The sequence below is a fragment of the Lipomyces tetrasporus genome (genome assembly GCF_029532465.1).
Source record: "Lipomyces tetrasporus strain NRRL Y-64009 chromosome Unknown POJ06scaffold_4, whole genome shotgun sequence".
Classification (NCBI taxonomy): domain Eukaryota; kingdom Fungi; phylum Ascomycota; class Lipomycetes; order Lipomycetales; family Lipomycetaceae; genus Lipomyces; species Lipomyces tetrasporus.
The window spans coordinates 644,424-665,301 of NW_026611599.1; the positions used below are offsets into that span (position 1 = coordinate 644,424).

A 20,878-nucleotide genomic window follows, 5' to 3' on the forward strand; every position below is an offset into this window, starting at 1 on the left:
ACTCTGTTCTAACATCTGTTGGGCAGTGTGCAATTCTCAGTTCTCTACAATGCCACAAATTTCCAGCTCCAAGTTGGGGACTTAACGTTCCGTATAACGGCCTGCTCGCAGGTCCTGACGAAGGCGTGCAATCTGGCCCTGCGGTTCGTGATAAATGATCGCGCGAGGTCGCCCAGCGCGATAAGAAAAAGTCGCGTGTCGCATGAAAGAGGTTTTGACTCCGCACCGCCACTGTGGCTCGACGGGGTACCTATCAAGCACGTCCCAAAACTAACTTCGCACTCGTGCGGCGCATACCCTAACCACCGCTCTCTGGACCTCACCGCCATCGCCGCTTGTTCCTTCCCTTCTGTGTTCTTTCGTTCTTTTGCGTCACAAGGACTCGATTCACGACCCGAGATCGTGCTCACCCCCGTGCTCCACATCTTCTGATGCCCTACACTCCGCCGGCAACTTCGCCCGTGGTGTCTTCGTCGCCTGGCGCACTTCAGACACACGGTGGCCAACATTCCCAGAATCAGCCACCACACACCGACCTTCTCCCTCCTGCCATGCATCCGCAAACTTCCTCGTCGACAGTACTATATCTGAATGGTCCGGGAGCAGTCCCACGCTCAGCATCGTTTTTGCACAAGCAGCCACGGTCTTCGCCGCAGAAACCACAGTACTACACGCAGCAAAATCGCAGCATGTTCGCAGTCTCCACTGTAGAGTCCGCAAACGCCGCTGCGATAGAGCCATCCAGCTACCCGCCGATGACTTCTGCAGAGAGCGGCCGACCGTTGCACTCCAATAACCCGGCGTCTAAGCCGACGGCAAAGCAAGTCGAGGCCTCCTTAGCTGATGACGAGGATGAGGACTCGTCTGTCAACGGTTCGTCCGCCACCTCGTCGCCGACGTCGACCGACGACGACGTGGAAGGTGACGACGTGGAAGGTGATGACGACGATGGCGCCACCGTCGTCGCTGGGGGATCTTCACGGCGAATAAAGAATCTTGCTGCGCTACAGGAGGCTATCATGCACATGCCGCCTCAACGACGTCAATCTTCTCCTGACAGAACCACCGTGTCCGATTCATCGACATCTGTGATCATCACCTCTTCCAAGTCCATGCTCGACTTGCGCGTCACGAACGCGTCCGCGGTCGATGACACAGACTTGGATGACGAACCTCAACCGCGCATGGTTAGAAAGAAGTCGGGCGAGCTGGTCAAGCCCTCGCTCAAACCTCGACGGCCGCGTTCAGTTCCATCGACGCCGACATATCCGAAGAACGTGCATTTTGATACACACCTAGAGCATGTGCGACACTTCTTGCAAGCCGAGCGTCCGGCGGCTGTCTCAAACGAAGCTTCCCCGGCGGATGAGAAGGATGACGAATACTTCCCATGGATGTCACGCTCGCTTCATCGTCGTGTTCAAATAGGCGACGATGATGACGGCGAGGACGACGACGGCAACTCGACGCCGGTGCGAATTCCGAGTCCGTCAACGTTATACGATTGGGAGCTTGTGCTTCCCAACTTTCCAGATCATGCGAATGAGAGCGCGGTTGTGTTCGTTGAACGAGTGTTCTTATCGGCTGATCAACGGTCTCTCATTGGCCATGTGGCTGTAAAGAATCTCGCCTTTATGAAGTGGGTTGCAGCAAAGTTTACCGTGGACTACTGGAAAACAGTATCCGAGGTCGGGGCCGATTTCACGGACGTCCTCCAAAGTCGATCCCCAAAGCCCCCGCCGGGCTACGATCGGTTTACGTTCTCGATTAAGTTACAGGATTTTTCAAAGCTTGAATCCAAGACATTGTACTTCTGTGTGCGGTTCAACGTCAATGGTCAAGAGTACTGGGACAACAATAACTCCAGTAACTACCAAGTTGAGTTCAAGAGAAAACTGAGACGAGGCTCCAAACAGCCTGGACGCGAATATGCAATGTACGATCGGTACGATCGTCGATTATCGGATTCCACTATCGAAGGATCCTCGTCTCTTGGATATCCGTCTGCAGACAGTGCGATCGGTTCCATACCAGCCTCGTTCTTATCGTCAACTAGCTTGCCAATTCCCCCGTTTGCGGGCTCCACGTCCAGCATTCTCCCAGGACCAGACACACCTGCATACTCCTTCACATCTCACAACAAGCCTCCAAGACCAGATCCTCTAGATTACTCTTTCGATTCATACTACACATCCCGTAACTCTACCTCCTCTTCTCCAGACTCTCGCAGATTGACTGCCATCGCTGACACGTCGCTTTCCTCCAAAATAAAGTCTTCGCGGCCGACGACGCCGGTCGAGCTGGTTCCGCCTAGTGGTCGTCCGTTCACGTCTCGATATGACTTTCGCGCGTCGCTGAACGCTGTCCTCGCGACGTCATCGTCCAGTTCCAACTCAACATCTAGCTCCTCGTCGTTTGACACCATTGTTGCCGCGGCTCCGCCGCCGCTCAGCCGACGGATCAATGGTAAAGTCTTCTCGTTCGGGCCCGCGCGATACAAAGTTATCAACAACACTTCCAACTCTGGCAGCCCTAATGAGTCGCCGCAAGATACAGGCTCGCCGATGTCGGACATGCCAGCGGTTATGAAGAACGGCATCGGTCGTGCGTCTGGCCCATCATCAGAGGATTTGCGACATGTGAACCGTCAGTTGGCCAACATTGGCCCGGATGTCAAAGAGAGCACGCCAGGTCGAGTTGTACAGGAGAAGCCGCCTATAGATTCGACATCGTATCAGGTGTTTCTTGATAGTTACTGCTTTGTAAGTACATTTGATGAAACTTATATAGCGAATGTGCTAACTGGCCTGCAGTTCCAAGGGTCGCAGAAGGCAACGGCGTCTTCGTCAAATTTATCGCCAGTCAAGCCAACAACTGTGTCCGCAATCGCCCCGGCGGCGCCGCAGACCAATTCGCTTTCGAGGGCCTCCCCGCGATTCTTCCTCGGAGGGTTGAGATCTGTGTCGCCCTCGCCGGAGAATACGTCGCCGTTCGACTCACCAATCATAAGCATACCTCCAGACTCGGTGCCAGAATCCGCTGCATCGACGCCGACTGCCGTGTGAATGAGAAACACGTGTCTATAGAGATACTGCATATTGGTGTCAAAAAGCGCGAAGATTTAGTATTGGATTTGTTTGAATTTGTATAAGAGCATTGCACATGCTAATTATGCATCTTGCTTTTCTTTGTTTTCAGTGTACTGGACGCGTTGGTTTCGCTTGCTTATAATTTATCCAGGATTAGGTTGTTAACCGGACGGCGAAAATTGGATGCATGGTATAGAAAGGTACAAAATGGAACGTGATGATTGTGCGCGAGCAACGATTAATTTAGGCGACGGCAGGAAGTGTCGCTGATGATCAAAAGATATGGAGTTTGTTTGTTCGTTCGTTTGTTTTGTTTTCGACATTTAGCATTCGTTATTTTTTGTGTTTGACGGTTTTTTTGTTCCGAACTCGTGTTTCCACATTCATTTGTTGTTTTATCTACAGGAGTGGCATAAAGTGTAAGATTCAACGTATTATGGCGATGTATGCATTGTGAGCATTGTTTCACGTTACTATTGACTTTCCAGTTTTCGCCGGGTGAATCAGAGGCCGGTATTGCTTGATGCTTTACAATTATGTGATTCGATTTTTTTTTCTCGCCGGTCTTTTGTATCTATAGTTTAACACTAATTTGGGTGAAATAAAGAATATGTCTTTCTTTACGCTTGGCAGGAATATATCCCCCGGTAATGCCACTAAGCAGGTCCGCGAGTTTGTTTACTCATATCCTAATTGCACATGTGGAACGGGTTAGGTTTAGTTGGACTTAGATCTCGTCGGCAAGCTGTGAGGACATACTCGCCAGCTGAATAAACGCAGACGATTAAATCCCCGTCTGGTGAGGGGCAGATCATATAACGGATGCCAAGAGAATGGCTATTAAAATTATTATTTGTTCGTTTTGAACGATTAGGCAAAGGTCGCCTTACTTTTTTTGATTCGACGTTATGTGATGTGCACATGACAATTGAGCTGCAGCGCCCGCACAAGTCGTAGTAAACTCTATCAACTAGCGATGAACATATGAGAGCTGTCATTACGTCACTTCGCGCACTCCAACCAACTGGCTCCGGCAAGTCCTGTGGCGTCCTACATAGTGCTTCGTTTCAAGTTTATTCTTGGCGTAAAACGCACTGAGATTGTTGTCGCTTAAAATCTTAACTTTTTTGTGATTTTCTCAAATCTGAACGTTTCGGGTTCTGTCGCTGCCACAATATGACATAGGCGGCGGGTCGACAATAACAAGTCGGAGTTGTTCGCGCCAGCATCTTGCTTTGTTGAACATCTCTATTCAAGCATGCTGAAATCAGGTTAGAGAATCGATTCTAATAGGATGGAATTATGGGTGTCAGGAATTCCCTGATTTACACAAAGGCCATGTTTCTCTGTTTCTCTAGTCCACGGGTTGAGGTGCCATGATGACAGCTGTCACCAAATGATTTAGTATTTGTGTGATCGAAGTAGACGTCCATTGTTACTTGCAACCTGTAGTACTTGCTCAGGTATCGAGTCTTCCATTTGTGGGAGTCGATCTATGTCCAGTTGCTAATCCACCAATCGACATGCGAATCGAACAATCACAATTGCGTCACGGACAATGCCATATCCACATCTTGCCTGTCGGTCAATTGTCAGTGACTTTTATTTTGACCTTATCGGCAATAGAGATGGACAATTAGTCACAAAAATGTGAATGACGAGCGCTCGGTCAGATTGAAGCAGGACTGTGCGCTGTATCCGCAGTTGCATGAATAAATTGGCAATTGAATTTAGCCCAAGTTGTGGTTTCTTTTTACCTCGTGTGGAATGCGTCCCAGTTGCCACGTGTATGTGTATTAGGACCAGACCCAACGCTCATCCCAGTTGCGGTCCAAATATAATTACATTCAAGCTGTCGTTCATTACACCGACTGTTCATTGAATATTGTCAACTTTGATGCACGTTGGCAGTCGCACCAGACCCGCAACGGGGATGTCCAAATTATTCATCCTTGCCCCTTTGCCCATCAGGATAGTCGACATCGATGACCTTCTGCATCGGGACCAATCTGACAGGACGTCTCCACGTGGGCATAGGGGTAGTTCTCTACCGCGCGTAGCATCAAGCCCTCGCTGCAGGACTGTTGCAGTCCTCTGTTTGTGCCCGCCAGGTAGCAGGTCTGCGTAAAGAAACCCGAATATTTCACTAAACGTGGGGCACTAGTGCCGTAAGTAAGATCAACGAGCAACGATCTGCCCAATGTTCACGCTCGATAGACACGGACATTGAGAACAGAAGTCTCATTTTGTTCCTGGCACCAGACTTTGCACACACTTCTCCATATGAACCGCCACACCACGGAGCAGTTCTGGTGTCTCAGGGCTGTGGCGGATGCGGATATCCGCCAAATTTTCCCATATCCGCATCCGCCATCCGCCCTTAAAAATTTGCAAAATTCATTAATAGTTGTTATATATCTAATTAGGGATCGGCACGGATAAGAATTTTCGTTATCCATATCCGTATCCGTATCCAGGTGACATATCGTTATCCGTATCCGTATCCATGTCCAGAAGAAATGGGCTTATCCGTATCCGTATCCGTCATATCCACGGATATCCACGGATATCCACCTAGGAATGACAAAATATGAATGAAAGATATTACAACCATCACTAATATGAAATATAGCGTTCAATTCCGGTAAAAACGCCTTCTAGAGCTTATGAGTCAATAAGACCGTCGTATAAGCGTTAAGATCGATCCGGCGATCCATACATATAAACCCGACTCACCTTGCTCTGCAAAGTGCAAATGATCTGGTCTAATATACGTAATGGATCGGTTTATATTCAGACATACAAGCTGTTATTGTTACGGTTCCATATTCAGGGTTAGGGTAGTATGGCCCAGGAAAGGCGCTGAACGACATTACTACGTTCCTCGCAAAGCTACTGCGTAAACCTTGTTGTTCCTTATGACTATCTATTCCCGAGACTGCCGAAAAACTCAATACCTCCCTCGGTAATAATTTGCTTGATAACTTTATTTATGTGTCTTGATATTATCCATGGATATGACTAATCAAGATTGCTTTATCCGTATCCGTATCTGTGTCTGCCTAATGTCTATCCGTATCCGTATTTTTGACTGATATCCGCGGATATATCCGTTATCCGTGTATCCGTGCCGATCCCTATATCTAATTTCTTCAAAAATTTCGCAGAGTTCTCTAACATGATATTTGAATTTTCTAAATGGACTCGCTGTAGCGGACGCAACTTATATGGTCGGTGATCCCCGCTACATGTGAGCGTGTACGACAGTGCTAGAATAACCTCTGGTCGGACTATGCAAGTTAAGGGTTAGGGCTAACTATGACCCTAACCCTGATTGATTTTGACCGTTTTTCAATTTAATTAAGAATATACGGATTATCCGCCATCTGTATCCGCCAAATCCGCCTATCCGCCTATCCGCCTACAGCCCTGTCTGGTGATGGAATCTTCAATCTGTTCGATGGAGGTTGGTCGCGACTGAGCAAGAATGCGGCCGTCGGATCGACTGCTCCGAGCGGAGTAGTTTGCTCCGCGAGTTCAACCTAGTGAGCCGCACGGACAAACCCAAATCCGGCACTCATCCCGGCAGCGACCTAAGCTCGCCCCACGCCCCCCCCCCGGATGATGAGCAAGACATGTATATAACTCGACGGGTTAACAGGGGCGGCCGGTCTTCAACAATACCAACTGTTGTTCTGCCGCTGTCGATTAATATACGGCCGCATTGGCGGTTTTTGCTAACAGACGAACTTCGGCGAGACCAAAAACCAACATGACGGTGACGCAGGACTATCCAATCTCGATCCCTACGCATGCGATCCTATTTGATTTGGATGGGACCCTAGTCGATTCGACCGACGCGATCGTCGCGTACTGGACTCGGTAAGTCTGTTGGTTCCGGGCGGGAACTTGGTTTGCTGATTTGGGAGGAAGGTTCGGCAACCAGCACAATATCCCGCCAGAACGGATTCTCGCCACGTCGCACGGCAAAAGAACGGTCGACACGTTGCTCGAACACACGCCGCATCTGGTGTCGGACACGATCGCGCACGAGCTCGAGTCAGACCTGCCCAAGGAGTTTGGCGACAAGGCTCGGACCATTCGCGGCGCTTTCGATTTCTTGCAACGGGTGGACACGCTGTACTCCTGCGACGACGACGACAGTGACGGCCGCCGGCGACGGTGGTGGGGGATCGTCACGAGCGGGTCGTACTCGCTGGCGTCGCAGTGGCTGGATATGTTCGGCATGCCGATTCCGGACGTGTTTATTACGGCCGAGAAAGTCGACAAGGGCAAGCCCAATCCCGAAGGGTACCTGCTCGGCCGCAAGTTGTTGTCCGCGGATCAAAGTGCGGGCAGGAAGGCGGTCGTGTTTGAGGATGCGCCGGCTGGGATTCGAGCTGGCAAAGCGGCCGGCGCGGTGGTGGTCGGGATCGTGAGCACGCACACCAAGGACGAAGTTATTGCTGCCGGCGCGGATTTCGTCGTGGCGGATTTACTGGCAGTCGACGTGGTCAGGGTGGAAGATAGCGACGAGTTTATCGTTCGCGTCCTACAGGAGGCGTAGCGGTTTTAGAACGAATAGAAGCATCGCATCAAACCAAAGATTTGCCCAGCCGATATCGCTTCTCATGCACGATAAGCGTGACGAGCTGGGGATTGTCGCCTGATCCGTTTGCACCGTAGATTGGTATTCAGGCGGTATATCGCTTGCCCCAGCGCGCTAGGTAATTTTGTGATCTAAAGCGCACCGCGACCAGTGCACTAGTGATCACGCAATCGCAGCGTGTCATGTCATAATGCAATGCTGACTCCGGATATACTGAGAAATAATAAAAAAAAAATTTCATTGGGGCACAGAAATTCGTGTTTGACTGGTCTTGAGACGTGGAGCGTAAACAAATAAGCCACGCGAGAAAATTTTTGCCAGGGGCTGAAGGTTGTGATGCGGCGTCGGCGGCGGTTTGATGGTTTGCAATGAGATGGGCATAGCGTCAGGGTTTAGTGTGGGGAAGCCGTCGCCGAGCAACACATTAATTGGCCATGGTTAGGTGAGTAATAGCATTTAAAATTGATTGATTCGAACTACGGGGCATCATGCAGTGATGATTGTGATTGGGCCATTGCGTTGACCAGATGGCATTTGCCGATATCCAGATCATGAATCACAGATCGGGTCACAGATCACAGAACCTCGTGTTAGGCAGGCGGAGGCTGACACAGCGCGAAACCTTCCGCAGAAGCCGGCCTTCTGCGGCCACTAATCGCTTCGCGGTCATCGAACCGGATTGCGGGTTGGGCACGCTAAGAATGCAGATGCAAGCCACAGTCCGCCGCTGATTTCCGACACGTACCTGGGGGCTGCTGAGCCGGCTTTGCATGGTTGGGTGGAGGGTATTTGGTCAGATACGATGGTTAATTGCCTGGTTGCTTACTGCTCAATCTTCACGCAGTGCATATATCCCGACATGTGTCAGGCCGCGGCATGACCCGGGACCAGTTTCCTTGCGAAGTGTAGTGTGGCCCACCCAAGCAAAGTAAAAGAGTTGCTGGCTGACACAGCAATGCCCGACTCTGTTCATGTCGATATCATCGATAGTGCACGCAGCTATCGCGAGCGCCGCAAATACACGTGCATACTGTAACTCAATAGTGACAACGGCAACACGATTCTGTGAGCGGAGCTCAGACTCTGCTCGTCCATCGCGATGATCATCACGGCCCGAGCCACTGCGCCAAGATCCGACATGCCCCAAGACGCGCGCCGTCCTAAGAGTTCATGTGACAGTTGTGCTTGCACGCGCGGAAAGAGTTAGTTGCGGTGCGCTAATTGATTCTTACACAAGGACATGCCAGCCTGGAGCACTTTGTCTGTCGTTCTCTTTGGACCCACAGGCTAGTCGTAGTCCGGCGTTAGCGGAAGACGGCGAGAAACGAGACACCAACGATGCCAACAGGGTCATTTGCCCTCCGATAGACAAATTATATTCACAAGGTTGTCTCTTTTGTTGCAATAAACGTACAGTTGGCCGGCCACCAGTGGCGTCCGTCACAAGCGATCTCGAAGTTGCTAACGACGCTTACTGACGCCGGCCAGGTCAGACATAAACTAATTCCAATTCTTCCATCCGCATCCTCGGGTTTTTCGTGAGCCCGCCCGAGTGTCCAAGAATAACGTTTGACGTGAGAAGACCCGAAACGCCACTCGTAATCCCATATCTAAAGTTTTGTAAGACCCAACGAGTCTAAACCGTAAATGTTAAACACCGTACCTCGATCACATATCCTACGTATCTACAGAGTCACAATGATTTTCGACTTTCCGAAAGCTTGAATCGATCATTCGCAATTCAATTTGTTATGCAATTATTATTATGGCATCTATGCCGCGATAGTTATTATTGTTGGAATTGAATTGAGTTGAAGGAGCTGCGTATTCGTTGCCTTTCCTTTCACTGGCGGACTGGCCAGGCTTGGCAAGCACATCTCATCTGGGCAGGATTAATTGTGGAGCCCATGAATCACTTCACTCTACCATGTACTATATCCTGTCGGCCTGTCACGCGACCGTCACGCTTCGCTTGCCTTGGACTACCATGTGTGATCATACACTCAGGTCGTCAGAACAAACGCACCGCCAACGACCAAGAAGCGTACTTATCTTCTTAATACAAATGTAACACGCAGCCGAAGAATTAAAAGCCATGACTACAGCCACACTTAATTTCTAACTGGCATCGTCCTCAGGGATGAGTGTACTCCATCTGCGTATGGACGCCAATACTACAAATTAACCAACGGACGTGGCGTCCGGCGGCTGCGTTGCCGGCGAGCGGTTGCTGCGTACGACCGGAATGCCCTGATTGGCATCAATTGTCGATACGTCGACCGGCACTTCGTGGGGATTGCGCTGCGTGTGATTGTAGTTAGCGGACTTGTCTGTTCGCCGTTGGACAGACTTGGAGACTGGACCGTAGCGCCAGTAGGACTGTATGATGCGTCTTGTGAATGCACTTAGTTCGCGTGCATTTGGCATAGATTATTCAATCAATAATGCACTGTCAGACCCTGGCATTCGGACATATTTATATCGCGCCACTCGTCTAGCCGGCCCATCCCGGACCTTTGCCATATCAACGATCCGCTCTCCCAGCACCAACGTCAATCCTCCAACGCAGCGGGAACCGGTCTGCGAACCCACGCTCACATGTCCGAGTCCATCCTCATCCGCCGTACGAACTAATAAGCTCGCGGTGGCGCTCTGCTGGCGTCTGCCATTGCTAAATGCGCCTCATCGCCGACCAACGCTCGTCCATCACGCCGTTCGACGTCGCCGCCTGTGCCCTCGATTCTCCAAAAATGAATTGCTCCCCCCATCCAAGCAGACGCGGTGGATGTAGGAACGACCAGAAGAAGCCGGCACTGCCGAGGTTCGGGTGCTTATCTCTGGCCCGTCGATTAGGTTTTAAAAACTGCGCAAACGCTGAGCCAACCCTGCATGAGTGCGTCGCCTGATTAAGGCCCTGCTATCTAAAGTTTACCGCCCAACCATAGCCAGGCCGGCGTTAGAACCCGCTATCATAGTTTTCAGTCCTCGGACGTGAGTTTTTAAGTAGGATGCAAACAGTCCCCGGATACGAGCGCGTCGCAATAGTTTGGGGGACCACGACTATGTGCTGGGATTCTATTGATTTTATTCTGGCGTGGCCGCTCAAAAGCGTGTGGGTTTGGCAGTTGGAACAGGGGGTGGCGCTTGTGGAAGTGCAGTTTGGCGGGCAGCATATGCCATTCTGATCGAGGGACTGTCTTTCGTCAGTGCTATTCCGGCACTCGGATGGCAGACCCGGTTGGTACTCGATAGACATGATATAGTAGAATCGACTAGTCGTCTTTGCAGGCCTTCAGAGTTCAGACTTATGGCCAACAGGCGACAATCCACACACGTCAGTGGCGCGCGCGCTGTCGTCACAAATCGCAGGTTGAGCAAGTAGCGAGACTCTTGGTGATTGGCATAGAGCCAAGAAATGGATGACCCACTATGTACATGATTTGGCCAGCAAATGTGATAATATTGCTGGCGCTATCATGCAACACTCCCATTGTTTGCCTTTAGCGTCGCCGATTAGTCTAGCTTGACTCTCGACAAAATCCCAATAGACAGGATGCCGGGTCCGTGCAGACCACAGCAATAGTGGAGCCCATATCATAAGAATGAATGAATGGAGTCCTGTCGAGGATGATTCGTCGTCCTCGGCGGTAGCTCAGCTCAGCTCGGGCGAACACGGCGGGCGCCGTGATTGGCCAGGTAGGTACAAGATTGTGACCCGTGATTCGCGTTGCTGAGGTACGTGAGCAGGTACTGTGGTGGCTAAACAGCAGGCAGGACGATGGACAGGCCACTTGCGGCGCAACTGGTGCAGCAATTTTTCCGCCAGCAACAGTGCAAGAGTCAGAACCGAAGAAGCCAAAGAACGAAGACACAACCAGACTCAAACTTGCCAGACGCCAGGACAGATGCGACGCGATAGCAGACGCGGCTCATCTGCTCCGTCAATAATAATACTAAACCGAACTTGGCTGCGCCGTGGCATATAAAGCCCCGTCCCCCGCCTCACAGCCATGGTCATTTCTTCTCTTACTCCTCCTCCCCAGCCAGAACATCTCCCACTTACCCACAATGGCCGAACTTCCATCTGCCGTCTTCAATGACACTTCCCTCGACTGGACCTCGGCCGGCGGCAACTCCCGCGACATGGACGTCAACGTTGCCTACGTCGCGTCCGGCTTCCACCAGGTCTGGATGATGGCTGCCACTGGTAGGTTTTTCTTAAACGCACCCGACGTTGTTCGCCCGGGCTAGGTGCTAACTCGTACTCAGTCTTCGTGTTCCCCATTATCCCCGGTCTCGGCCTCTTCTACGCCGGTCTGTGCCGACGCAAGTCCGCCACTACCCTGCTGTGGCAGTCAATGGGCGTGCTCGGTGTAATCTCCTTCCAGTGGTTCTTCTGGGGCTACTCCCTCGCCTACGCCGCTGACGCCAACCCCTATATTGGAACCCTCACCAACTTTGGCATGAGGAACGTCGTGTCTGTCGCAATTGGTTACCTCCCTGAACCCCTGTTCGCTCTCTACCAGTGCATGTTCGCGCTTTGCACTGTTATGATCATGATTGGCGGTGCGTTTGAGCGCGCTCGCCTGCTCCCTTCCATGATCTTTGCCTTCTGCTGGGCTACTATTGTCTACTGCCCCATCGTGTGCTGGACCTGGAACGCCCAGGGCTGGCTCTTCAATCTTCCTGCCCTTGACTTCGCTGGCGGCGGTCCTGTCCACATCTCGTCCGGAACTGGCGCTCTCGCGTATGCCCTCGTCATCGGCAAGCGTCTTGAGAACAACGACCCCAAGCGACGCATCCCCAAGTACGTCCCCCATAACCCGACCCTCATCTTCATTGGCACTTGGATGATTTGGTTCGGCTGGTTCGGGTTCAACGGTGGCTCCACCCTCAACGCCAGCGTTCGCACGTCCTACGTCTTGCAGAACACCAACCTTGCTGCCGCCACCGGCGTCATGGGCTTCTCCGCTCTCGACTATGTCCTGTACAAGGGCCGATTCTCGCTTGTCGGCGCTTGCCAGGGCTGTGTTGCCGGCCTTGTTGCGATCACGCCAGCCGCCGGTTTCGTGCCCGTCTACTTCGCTGCCCTTATCGGTTTTCTCGGCGGTGTCGGTGTCCGTCTGTGCGCGAACGTCAACGAGTGGCTCCGTGTTGACGAGGGCATGGAGGTCTTTAAGCTTCATGCTATCGGCGGTATCATCGGTGCTATCCTGACCGGTCTCTTCGCCGCCGACTGGGTGTCTTTGCTCGATGGTGCTACCGAGGCACAGGGCTGGGTTGACCACAACTACATCCAGCTCGGCTACCAGCTTGCCGAGATCTGCGCCATTGTCGGCTACACGTTTGTCGTGACCGTCATCCTGCTCCTCATCATCGATCACATTCCCGGCTTGAAATTCCGTGTTCCCGAGCACCAGGAGATCGAGGGTCTCGACAAGCACTTGCTCTTCGAAGAAGGTATGGGCGACTACGAGTTGGCCGAGGCTCTCCATGCCGCTGGCTTCCTCAACGTGGGTGGCATGATGGTCAACGATGGCATTACTGGCGTCGAGTTGCCTGCCCCATCGAGCTCGTCTGCAGACGATAACAAGGACAAGGCTGTCGAAGCTGCGTCTGCAGAGACGTCCGAAAAGGTCATGAGCTCGTCGTAAATAAAAAGTGTTTGATTGGTTAGGTTTTTTAATTGGATATTTACTGTCCAGGTGTTGGTATTACCTTAATTTTGACTTATATGTAATAATTTGGACGTTTACTTGTCGGTTACGATATATATTTTCGTGTATAGTATTCTTAATCACCATCATTTTATCGTGTTCTTGTTTGCCGTGTGGTGGCTGTAATAGACTATGCATTGATAAAAATCTTAGTAAACCTTGTCGAACAATGTACATAAATATGCGCGCGTGGACTAACACATGTGAGCCGCACGCCCGAGGTTTATTGTTGCCAGGTGTTCTTCTAACTGTTAAAATCGACCAGTTGTTCGACCAGCTGTTCGACCAGCCACCACTCAGTATCTAACCTCAAATGTCACTGGCATCAGCAATTCAGCAGATAACTCGGTCGCTTCCGGCGCCGGTCGTGCAACTAGGTCAATCGATCGTCGGCGACGAATGCTACAACGTGTTGGTCCGCGACGCGAGCTTCCTGGACGCGCCGCCGTACCCGGTCGCGCTGGCGCCGTGCGCCAAACTGGCGCTGAGCAAAATCGTCGGCATCGGGATCGTGTTTGCATCCTCGATAATCAAGCTGCCGCAGATTGCCAAGCTCGTGGGCTCGCGGTCGGCAAAGGGCGTGTCGATTCCCGGCACGGGGCTCGAATGCCTGAGCTACCTCGGCCTGCTGGCGTACGCCGTCCGGGCGGGCTTCCCGTTCAGCACGTACGGCGAGCAGGCGTTTTTGTGGGTCCAGGACGTGGTCGTTTTCGTCCTTTTGCTGGTGTACTCTGGCCAGTCCGTTGTGGCCGTCGGCGTCGTGCCGGCCGTGTTGGCGGCCGCGTATTACCTTGTCGTGGCCGTGCCCGGTCCGTCACCGGCCGTCCTGGCAACCCTACAGGCGGCCACGATCCCGCTTAGTCTCGCCAGTAAAGTGCCGCAGATCGTGACGATCTTCAGCAACAAGTCGACTGGCCAGTTGTCGGCCGTGTCGGTGTTTGCGTACTTGGCCGGCAGCGTGGCGCGAGTGTTTACTACGGTCCAGGAGGTCGACGACCAGATCGTGCTGTCCGGCGTCGTGTTGGGCGCGCTGCTTAACGGCGTGCTTGTTGTGCAGATGGTCATGTACTGGGGCGCCGCTGCTCCAGTTGAGAAGGACAAGAAGGGCAAGTGATTATGTTCGGATATATTTGGACTTTCACAAATCACATTACTTTTTCGCCGGCCCGCGCACACTCGTATTTATGACCACATTGCGTACCGGCTCGCGTACGTCAACACCTTGGTAAACATACCGCAACACCTGCTCCAAACTCGCTTCGACGTCGCTGCCGCCGCCGCCGTCGTCTAGATTGATCGCCGTAGTACTACTGGCGCCCTCGTCGCCGGCCACATCACGGTTCCGTACGAGTTCTTCGGCAGTGAAATTCCCGTCCCACGCGCGACTTTCGCGCTCATTCTCGGCCACTTGGCTGGCAAAGAACCACACGTCGTCCGCCATTCTCCGTCGCTTGGTCCCGCCACTGTAGTTGTTGTGCTGGGCAGCGCCCTCGTCGGCGCCGAACTTGATCCACTCGTCGACCTCGGGCTCGACCCGTTTGCGCAGTAACGTAGTCAGCAGCCCGTTTTCCTGCACGACCGGAAACGACGGCAGCGGGTACGCGTTGGTCGTGCGCAGCGTGTCGGCGTGCTGGTTGACGGTGTGGGACAGGGCCGCCAGCTGCTTGAGCACCATTGCGAACTGCGAGTGCAACGTATGCCAGGCCGGCAGGGTCGGCTGTTGGACGAGGGCCTGCAGCCGGTTGAGCCAGTGCGTGAGCTTGCGGAGACTCTTTGTTAGCAGTCTGTTTTTGCGGCGACCAAAAAAAAGTGCCCAAGAAAGTACCTGGGACAGCCTTTGGCGGACTGATTCGAGCGAGTCGACCGGAACGGCCGCGGCGTCCATTGCCGGATCCAGTTTCACTGGTGACGCTCGTGCTGCCATTAAAACTTATGAAAAATCCGGTATTATATTTGCTGGTATATCCCGTGGGTAAATACGATACTATTGCATGACATGTCGTGTGAACTTTGGCGGGGCTCCAACGACGGCGTCGAGCGCGACAGTTCATACTGATGGTTCTCCCAACGCGATGCAAGATTTCGACCTACTTCCATCCAATCCCACGACTCGACCAATCCCAACCACCATCTCACACCTCACATCCACACAATGGCCGACACAGCCAAAGAACCCACGAAAGAAGAGGAAGCCGCTGCCATCGTGAAAGAAAGGGCCGAGCAGGAAGGTACGCCCCCACCCCCGCCTTGTTGGCCCGCGGACACTGCGATCAACACTAACACATTTAAAAGCACTCCCATATAAATGGTCCCAGGTTCTCGAAGAAGTAACAATCGTGATCGGCGTGCCGCCCGGCACTCGCTCGCGCGACCTCACGGTCGACATCAACCGCACGTCGCTTGTGGTCGCGCTCAAGAAGGCGCCCGGCGCTCCGTTCATTTCGGGCCAGCTGTACAAGGACATCAAGGTCGACGACTCGACCTGGACGCTTGACGACCAGAAAGAAATCACCATCACGCTCGCCAAGTCGAACAAGATGGAGTGGTGGCCCCATGTCGTCACCAGTGCGCCCAAGGTCGACGTCAAGCGGATCCAGCCCGAGAATTCAAAGCTTAGCGATTTGGACGACGAGACGAGGAGCATGGTCGAGAAGATGATGGTAGGTTTTAGGGTCTCTGATACAGCGGAGAGTTTCCTGACTTGACGAAATCTAGTTTGATCAGCAGCAGAAACAGCTCGGCAAGCCTACGAGCGACGAGCTCAAAAAGCAGGAGATCCTGAAGAAGTTCCAGGACCAGCATCCAGGTATGCAGTCAGTCGGCAGGTGGTTTCCGAACGACGCTCGCTAACGGTGTTGCAGAAATGGACTTTAGTCAAGCAAAGTTCAGCTGAACGTAGGGGGGTCGCGCGGTCGCTGCGTGAGGTTTATATTTTGGAATAAATAAGAGACGAGTCTGTAGATAGTATGGTATAGTATGGTATGACGAATAATATAAGCTAGTGTATTCAAACGTAATGAAGGCTGTATCTCTTAACTTTGTTGTCCGTCGGGAGTGCAATTAACGCCAGCAGTGCCATCGACACACCTGGAGTCCACCACACTACTGACTTCCGGCGACATATTGCAAAATCCAAGCATCTTCACCCCATCGCCAGCATCACCATCTGTAGCCTGACGCGCACGTCCTTGCTCACCCGCGACCTCAACAACCACTTCCCGTGCCCGGCGTGTCAACATATGGTTCAACCCGGCCGCCTTCTCGTGCGCACCGTCCGTCCGCTTCCACCTGTCCTGCTGGCACAGCACCGCACTCATGTTCCGGCATTGAATTATCCGTCGCACCCGAAGCATGTCGTCCACGAACTGGGGCCCGTACCACCGGCGTATCATCGCCGCCTCGACGTGCTCCAGCTGCGTGCACCGGCGATCAAGCCGCATGCGCGAGACTGCCGCGAAAATAGTGTCTACATCCCGCCGATCCGTCAATTTCCGTCTCGACGATGGCTCGAATGCGAGCGGCTTCTGTGGCCTACGAGGTGGCCATGGCGTGATCTCCAGCTCCTCCTCATTGTCGTCGTCGTCGTCGGCGGCGGCGGTTATTTTTTTGACTACGTTGGCTGAAGATGCTCGCGCAATATCAATAGCGCTGGTGTCATCGAAATGGACGTGTTTCTCGACGCGGTTGTCCGGCTGGGTTACGTCGATACCGGGCTCAACATCGTCGTCCGTCCGAGTGCTGCTGAGAAACGAACACGCAATGTGCAAGTAGCCCATCATAAAAGCGACCACGTTCGCAACAATATTCCTCTCCTCTTCCTCCTCATCATTGTCGTCGTCCTGGTCAACAGCGGCGGGCGCGGATCCGCCTGTCGCTGCGCGCTCGAGGTCAGGCTCGCAGTCAGGCTCGCTGGCGTCTATGATACCAAGATGCAACCGCAATGTTATAACGAAGAGCGCACACACATCCTCAATTAGCGTCGCCGGCGGTCCTTCAATCGGCGCAGTTGAGAGCGCGGTATTCCTGGTCGACGGATGATTGGTCTCCGCGTTGTCGTGTGAGGCCAGCCGATTCTGTAGGACGTTCATGGGTGCTGAATATTGGGAGCAAATAAACGAAAAGCGCAAACGACAGACTCCGGTATCAAACTGCCAGCTCAAAAATTCTGAGAAAAAGGGTATCTGGACTCTGAATGGCAGACAGCTTGTGATATCCGGACAATACACAAGGTGGAAATAAGATTGAAGAGCAATATGCACTGCAGCATGTGCAGCCCAGGATGTTTCGCCATCGCAATTCCTTGTGTCGTTAGTCCTTGTAGGAACAGCGTTTCGGTTATACCGCATTTGGTCACGGTGGGTGCAGATTTTCAGGCACGGTTGGACATAAGTCCGCTGGGATCGACGACCCATGTGGAGGTTGGGTGTTCGTGCGGCGGGCCAAAGCGCGTGCGCCACTGGAGCCAGTTACGCGAGATGTTTCTGCTATCATAGCGTTACGGACCACCTCAAGTTTTGCTATCCTCCGGGACGGGCAGGAAATGCTATCTACTGTGGGGAAACAATTGGGATTTGGGAAGAAGAGCCACGCTGGCACTCGCATTTTGTATGATAGCTAGTTCGGCAACTCCACGTCGATTCGGCAAACAACCCTTTGAGCCCCGCGGATGGAACAGAGTACCCGAAGCCATACAGCAAAGAATATTAGCAGCACGAATTGACAAGACAGCGCCGAAACAAAGTGTAGTGGCTTGTGGACGTTTTGCGATTGCGAGTTATTCAACAGGCGTGTCCGAACCGGGAAGCAACTCCGCGGGGCACACTCGCCTTCCCCCCAATTTCCGTGCACTCTTGACAACGTAGGGCATCATCAGATGACTCCTTACAATATTGAAGTCAAACTACTAGTTACGCCAATCATACAGTACGGAAATAAAAACGAACAAGCAACTGCACAAAATTAAACAGGATACACAAACGCACAGTTAGACCGATAAATTAATTTTTCGCATCGTCCACCATTAGTATTACTCAAAACAAAATTCCAATGACGCGCCAAAAAGGAATTTCAAGAAGAATAATACCGACCAGACTGCCATCTTGAGTGGTAAATTAATCATTCGATGCACACGCTCTTACCAAATCTAACCCAGAGAGTGCGCATATTAGCATGGAATTTTTGTGGCATCATCGGACCTGCGATTGTCTAAATGGATTTGTACTTCCCGTAGTCTGTTGTGTGAGGCTTTGTTGCTGCAATTGTGGTGACATCGCGGAACTCTGGCCCAGCCCGCTTGCCCCATTTGTCTCAAGCCTTTGGCGGGCAAAAGGGTTCGTACTTTGCGGAATGAGCTTTGCTGGAGCAGCGGCGGTCTGTTGCGGTCGCTGAGTGTCACCATACTCTGGCACAGCGCTCAGTCCGAGCGACGGCGGTTTCGCAGCGTGGAATGGATTCGTGGACACCTCCGCGCCTCCACCGGTGAACTGCGGACTTATTCCGGTGAACATTGTCGATTGGCGGAAGGGGTTGGTGCTTCCAGTTGTCTGCGGTTGAAGCGACTGCTGCTGGGAGAATATCGAGGGCTGCTGTAATTGCGATTCTGAGAATGGCCCCCATCCATTCGCACCAGGCTGTGGACCAGGCGCGTATCCCGCCAGCGGCTGTGCGATCACCGACGATGTGGGGAATGGCTGACTTTCAGTCTGATATGAATATCCGCCAAAGCCTGTGCCAGTGAAATCCCGGTTGAGTGGAGTTTGCTGCGGCGCTCCTTGCCCCTGGAACGGATACACGCCCCCTGTAGGCTGATAAGCAAACTGCTGCTGAGCGGGAATTGCTTGCTGCTGCGCGGGAGCAGACCCGTTCGTTCCCTCTGGGAAGATCGACTCCTGCTGCTCGATAGACGCGAAAAAATCGAGCAAGCTCTGCTCCGGCGACAATTTCTTTTGGAAGCTACTGGGCACTTGCTGGGATTGCGGTTGAGACCGATAGCCAGCTCGTCCGGATCCATCCGTCTGAGAAATTGCGCTAGCGATTGGGTCAGGAACCGAAATATCGTTTCTGTGAGCTGCCATCTTTGCCTCCTTCTGCGCCAAAAATTGCCTTCGGTTTACGTCAAAGTCTGGATCATTCAAATATTCTTCTAAAGCTTGAGTAAGGGATGTCGGTGCATGCTTAATATTTGGTACATTGAGGCGTGTGGCACTTTCAAGCTTACGAGCTACTTGCAGGTACTCGACTATTCCTTCCATTTCCTCAACGAACGTCTTGTAAATTTCTAGGGCCCGCTCCGCATCATACTTTGACATTTCAAAATAATGTTCCAGGACATTCATTACACCTTCGTTAACCGCCTGGTGTAATGCGAGAAGGTCGTGGACAAGCAATCTGAATGCCGTAAGCGAAATGTCGTCGGTGACATCATTTGGCAAAAATCTGCACCGTAGTAGATAGCGAATCTGCGACTGAACACTTTCGACTTCTCGTAAGAGCCCCTTGTCTACCGACAAGCTTCGTAGCCGCCCTTGCGTTGGGTTATCTTTCTTGTGTCTAACATAATCGATTTTGGTCGATGCGTACTGACGAACTCTGTCCTGAAGATATTTACTGTATCGCATAATAGTATCGCCATAACGAGCAGCTGTGCAACTGTTAGTTGTCGATTAATTTAGCAGCGGACAGGACATGACGAACCTGCGCCTGAGCTCATTTGACTGCAATCCAGCATGCGAGCATGATGCGAAAGATATTCCAATGTGACATCCTTCCGGCCCTCCCGGACCATAATATGCACAACAATCAGCGCCTTGTATACAATCTACTCGAGCCATTAGGATCATATTCATCTGAATGCGCGAGCCAAATCTCATACAGTCCATGCGGAATCACGCAGCCTGGGCGACAGACACCGAAAGATATCTTCGAGATCAGCTCTATTCGATGTACCCTGCAAGATAGGCTCTATGTACTTGGCCTTGGGTGCCGCCATCTACTTTCATTCATACTTTAGCACCCCGTGTGATGATTGACGTCATACATATGTTCCAAACTGACCTTTATTTTGGTGGCACCCTCGACGACAGTTAGAATTGGATCATCAATATAAAGAATATGTGCATACCTTGACAACCTTGTCATAGCCCATTCTTATAGCCGGCGTATTCGCCGGAACGGGATAGTGTAATAGCGGCAGGTCGAAAGCTATCTAGTAACGCACAGCTCCCGCCCTGAGTGAGTTTCGCGCAAACGACAATCTAGTCTAATATATATTTCCTAGGAAGACAACTTCTGCAGTATGTCCTCCCACGTGTCCAGATAATGCGGTGAACAGAAATTGTGGCAATGCTTTAATAGACTAGTTTCTCAGCACCCAAAGTTCGTTAGTGCCTTTGCTGCACCGAAGCCGAGGGCCGGACACATATTGCGTTCCGATGAGTGTGCACCACAGACTTACCCGGATTTTG

The 20,878-nt window shown here is 52.1% G+C and overlaps 8 protein-coding genes across 8 annotated transcripts; 5 read left to right on the forward strand and 3 right to left on the reverse strand.

The window, feature by feature from the left end:
* The first annotated feature begins 239 nt into the window (after positions 1–239).
* POJ06DRAFT_88180 (putative phosphatase regulatory subunit-domain-containing protein) lies at positions 240–3,158 on the forward strand. Its single transcript, XM_056191698.1, has one exon. The coding sequence runs from the start codon at positions 432–434 to the stop codon at positions 3,063–3,065; it is 2,634 nt and encodes an 877-aa protein (XP_056044534.1). The 5' UTR covers positions 240–431; the 3' UTR covers positions 3,066–3,158.
* Positions 3,159–6,488: 3,330 nt separating this feature from the next.
* Positions 6,489–7,720, forward strand: POJ06DRAFT_88203 (HAD-like domain-containing protein). Its single transcript, XM_056191700.1, has 2 exons — positions 6,489–6,971; positions 7,023–7,720. Exons 1-2 carry the CDS (start codon positions 6,862–6,864, stop codon positions 7,654–7,656), a joined length of 744 nt encoding a protein of 247 aa, XP_056044535.1. The 5' UTR covers positions 6,489–6,861; the 3' UTR covers positions 7,657–7,720.
* Positions 7,721–11,310: 3,590 nt separating this feature from the next.
* POJ06DRAFT_88250 (ammonium transporter AmtB-like domain-containing protein) lies at positions 11,311–13,540 on the forward strand. The gene is made up of 2 exons (XM_056191701.1): positions 11,311–11,905; positions 11,968–13,540. Exons 1-2 carry the CDS (start codon positions 11,767–11,769, stop codon positions 13,350–13,352), a joined length of 1,524 nt encoding a protein of 507 aa, XP_056044536.1. The 5' UTR covers positions 11,311–11,766; the 3' UTR covers positions 13,353–13,540.
* POJ06DRAFT_88284 (uncharacterized protein) lies at positions 13,461–14,547 on the forward strand. Its single transcript, XM_056191702.1, has one exon. It carries the CDS (start codon positions 13,729–13,731, stop codon positions 14,527–14,529), a length of 801 nt encoding a protein of 266 aa, XP_056044537.1. The 5' UTR covers positions 13,461–13,728; the 3' UTR covers positions 14,530–14,547.
* POJ06DRAFT_250422 (mediator of RNA polymerase II transcription complex subunit 8-domain-containing protein) lies at positions 14,530–15,459 on the reverse strand. Its single transcript, XM_056187291.1, has 2 exons — positions 15,241–15,459; positions 14,530–15,174 (listed from the first exon to the last, which is right to left on the reverse strand). The coding sequence occupies exons 1-2, from the start codon at positions 15,337–15,339 to the stop codon at positions 14,566–14,568; spliced, it is 708 nt and encodes a 235-aa protein (XP_056044538.1). The 5' UTR covers positions 15,340–15,459; the 3' UTR covers positions 14,530–14,565.
* On the forward strand, positions 15,460–16,457 carry POJ06DRAFT_250424 (HSP20-like chaperone). The gene is made up of 4 exons (XM_056187292.1): positions 15,460–15,643; positions 15,708–16,075; positions 16,131–16,221; positions 16,277–16,457. Exons 1-4 carry the CDS (start codon positions 15,568–15,570, stop codon positions 16,306–16,308), a joined length of 567 nt encoding a protein of 188 aa, XP_056044539.1. The 5' UTR covers positions 15,460–15,567; the 3' UTR covers positions 16,309–16,457.
* Positions 16,448–17,503, reverse strand: POJ06DRAFT_267256 (uncharacterized protein; the record flags this gene model as incomplete). Its single annotated transcript, XM_056189223.1, has 1 exon — positions 16,448–17,503. The coding sequence occupies one exon, from the start codon at positions 17,501–17,503 to the stop codon at positions 16,448–16,450; it is 1,056 nt and encodes a 351-aa protein (XP_056044540.1).
* Positions 17,504–18,601: 1,098 nt separating this feature from the next.
* POJ06DRAFT_195574 (ANTH domain-containing protein) lies at positions 18,602–20,559 on the reverse strand (the record flags this gene model as incomplete). Its single annotated transcript, XM_056184995.1, has 5 exons — positions 18,602–20,055; positions 20,109–20,232; positions 20,287–20,403; positions 20,469–20,486; positions 20,536–20,559. The coding sequence occupies 5 exons, from the start codon at positions 20,557–20,559 to the stop codon at positions 18,602–18,604; spliced, it is 1,737 nt and encodes a 578-aa protein (XP_056044541.1).
* Positions 20,560–20,878: the final 319 nt, after the last annotated feature.

Bases quoted from the DNA above. Each gene is read 5' to 3' on its own strand.
- POJ06DRAFT_88180 (XM_056191698.1), top strand. From the start codon at position 432: ATGCCCTACACTCCGCCGGCAACTTCGCCCGTGGTGTCTTCGTCGCCT.
- POJ06DRAFT_88284 (XM_056191702.1), top strand. From the start codon at position 13,729: ATGTCACTGGCATCAGCAATTCAGCAGATAACTCGGTCGCTTCCGGCG.
- POJ06DRAFT_250424 (XM_056187292.1), top strand. From the start codon at position 15,568: ATGGCCGACACAGCCAAAGAACCCACGAAAGAAGAGGAAGCCGCTGCC. The intron at 15,644-15,707 runs GTACGCCCCCAC...CACATTTAAAAG, and splicing joins AGAAAGGGCCGAGCAGGAAG to CACTCCCATATAAATGGTCC. The intron at 16,222-16,276 runs GTATGCAGTCAG...ACGGTGTTGCAG, and splicing joins GTTCCAGGACCAGCATCCAG to AAATGGACTTTAGTCAAGCA.
- POJ06DRAFT_88203 (XM_056191700.1), top strand. From the start codon at position 6,862: ATGACGGTGACGCAGGACTATCCAATCTCGATCCCTACGCATGCGATC. The intron at 6,972-7,022 runs GTAAGTCTGTTG...TTTGGGAGGAAG, and splicing joins ATCGTCGCGTACTGGACTCG to GTTCGGCAACCAGCACAATA.
- POJ06DRAFT_250422 (XM_056187291.1), bottom strand. From the start codon at position 15,339: ATGGCAGCACGAGCGTCACCAGTGAAACTGGATCCGGCAATGGACGCC. The intron at 15,175-15,240 runs GTACTTTCTTGG...AGTCTCCGCAAG, and splicing joins TCCGCCAAAGGCTGTCCCAG to CTCACGCACTGGCTCAACCG.
- POJ06DRAFT_88250 (XM_056191701.1), top strand. From the start codon at position 11,767: ATGGCCGAACTTCCATCTGCCGTCTTCAATGACACTTCCCTCGACTGG. The intron at 11,906-11,967 runs GTAGGTTTTTCT...ACTCGTACTCAG, and splicing joins CTGGATGATGGCTGCCACTG to TCTTCGTGTTCCCCATTATC.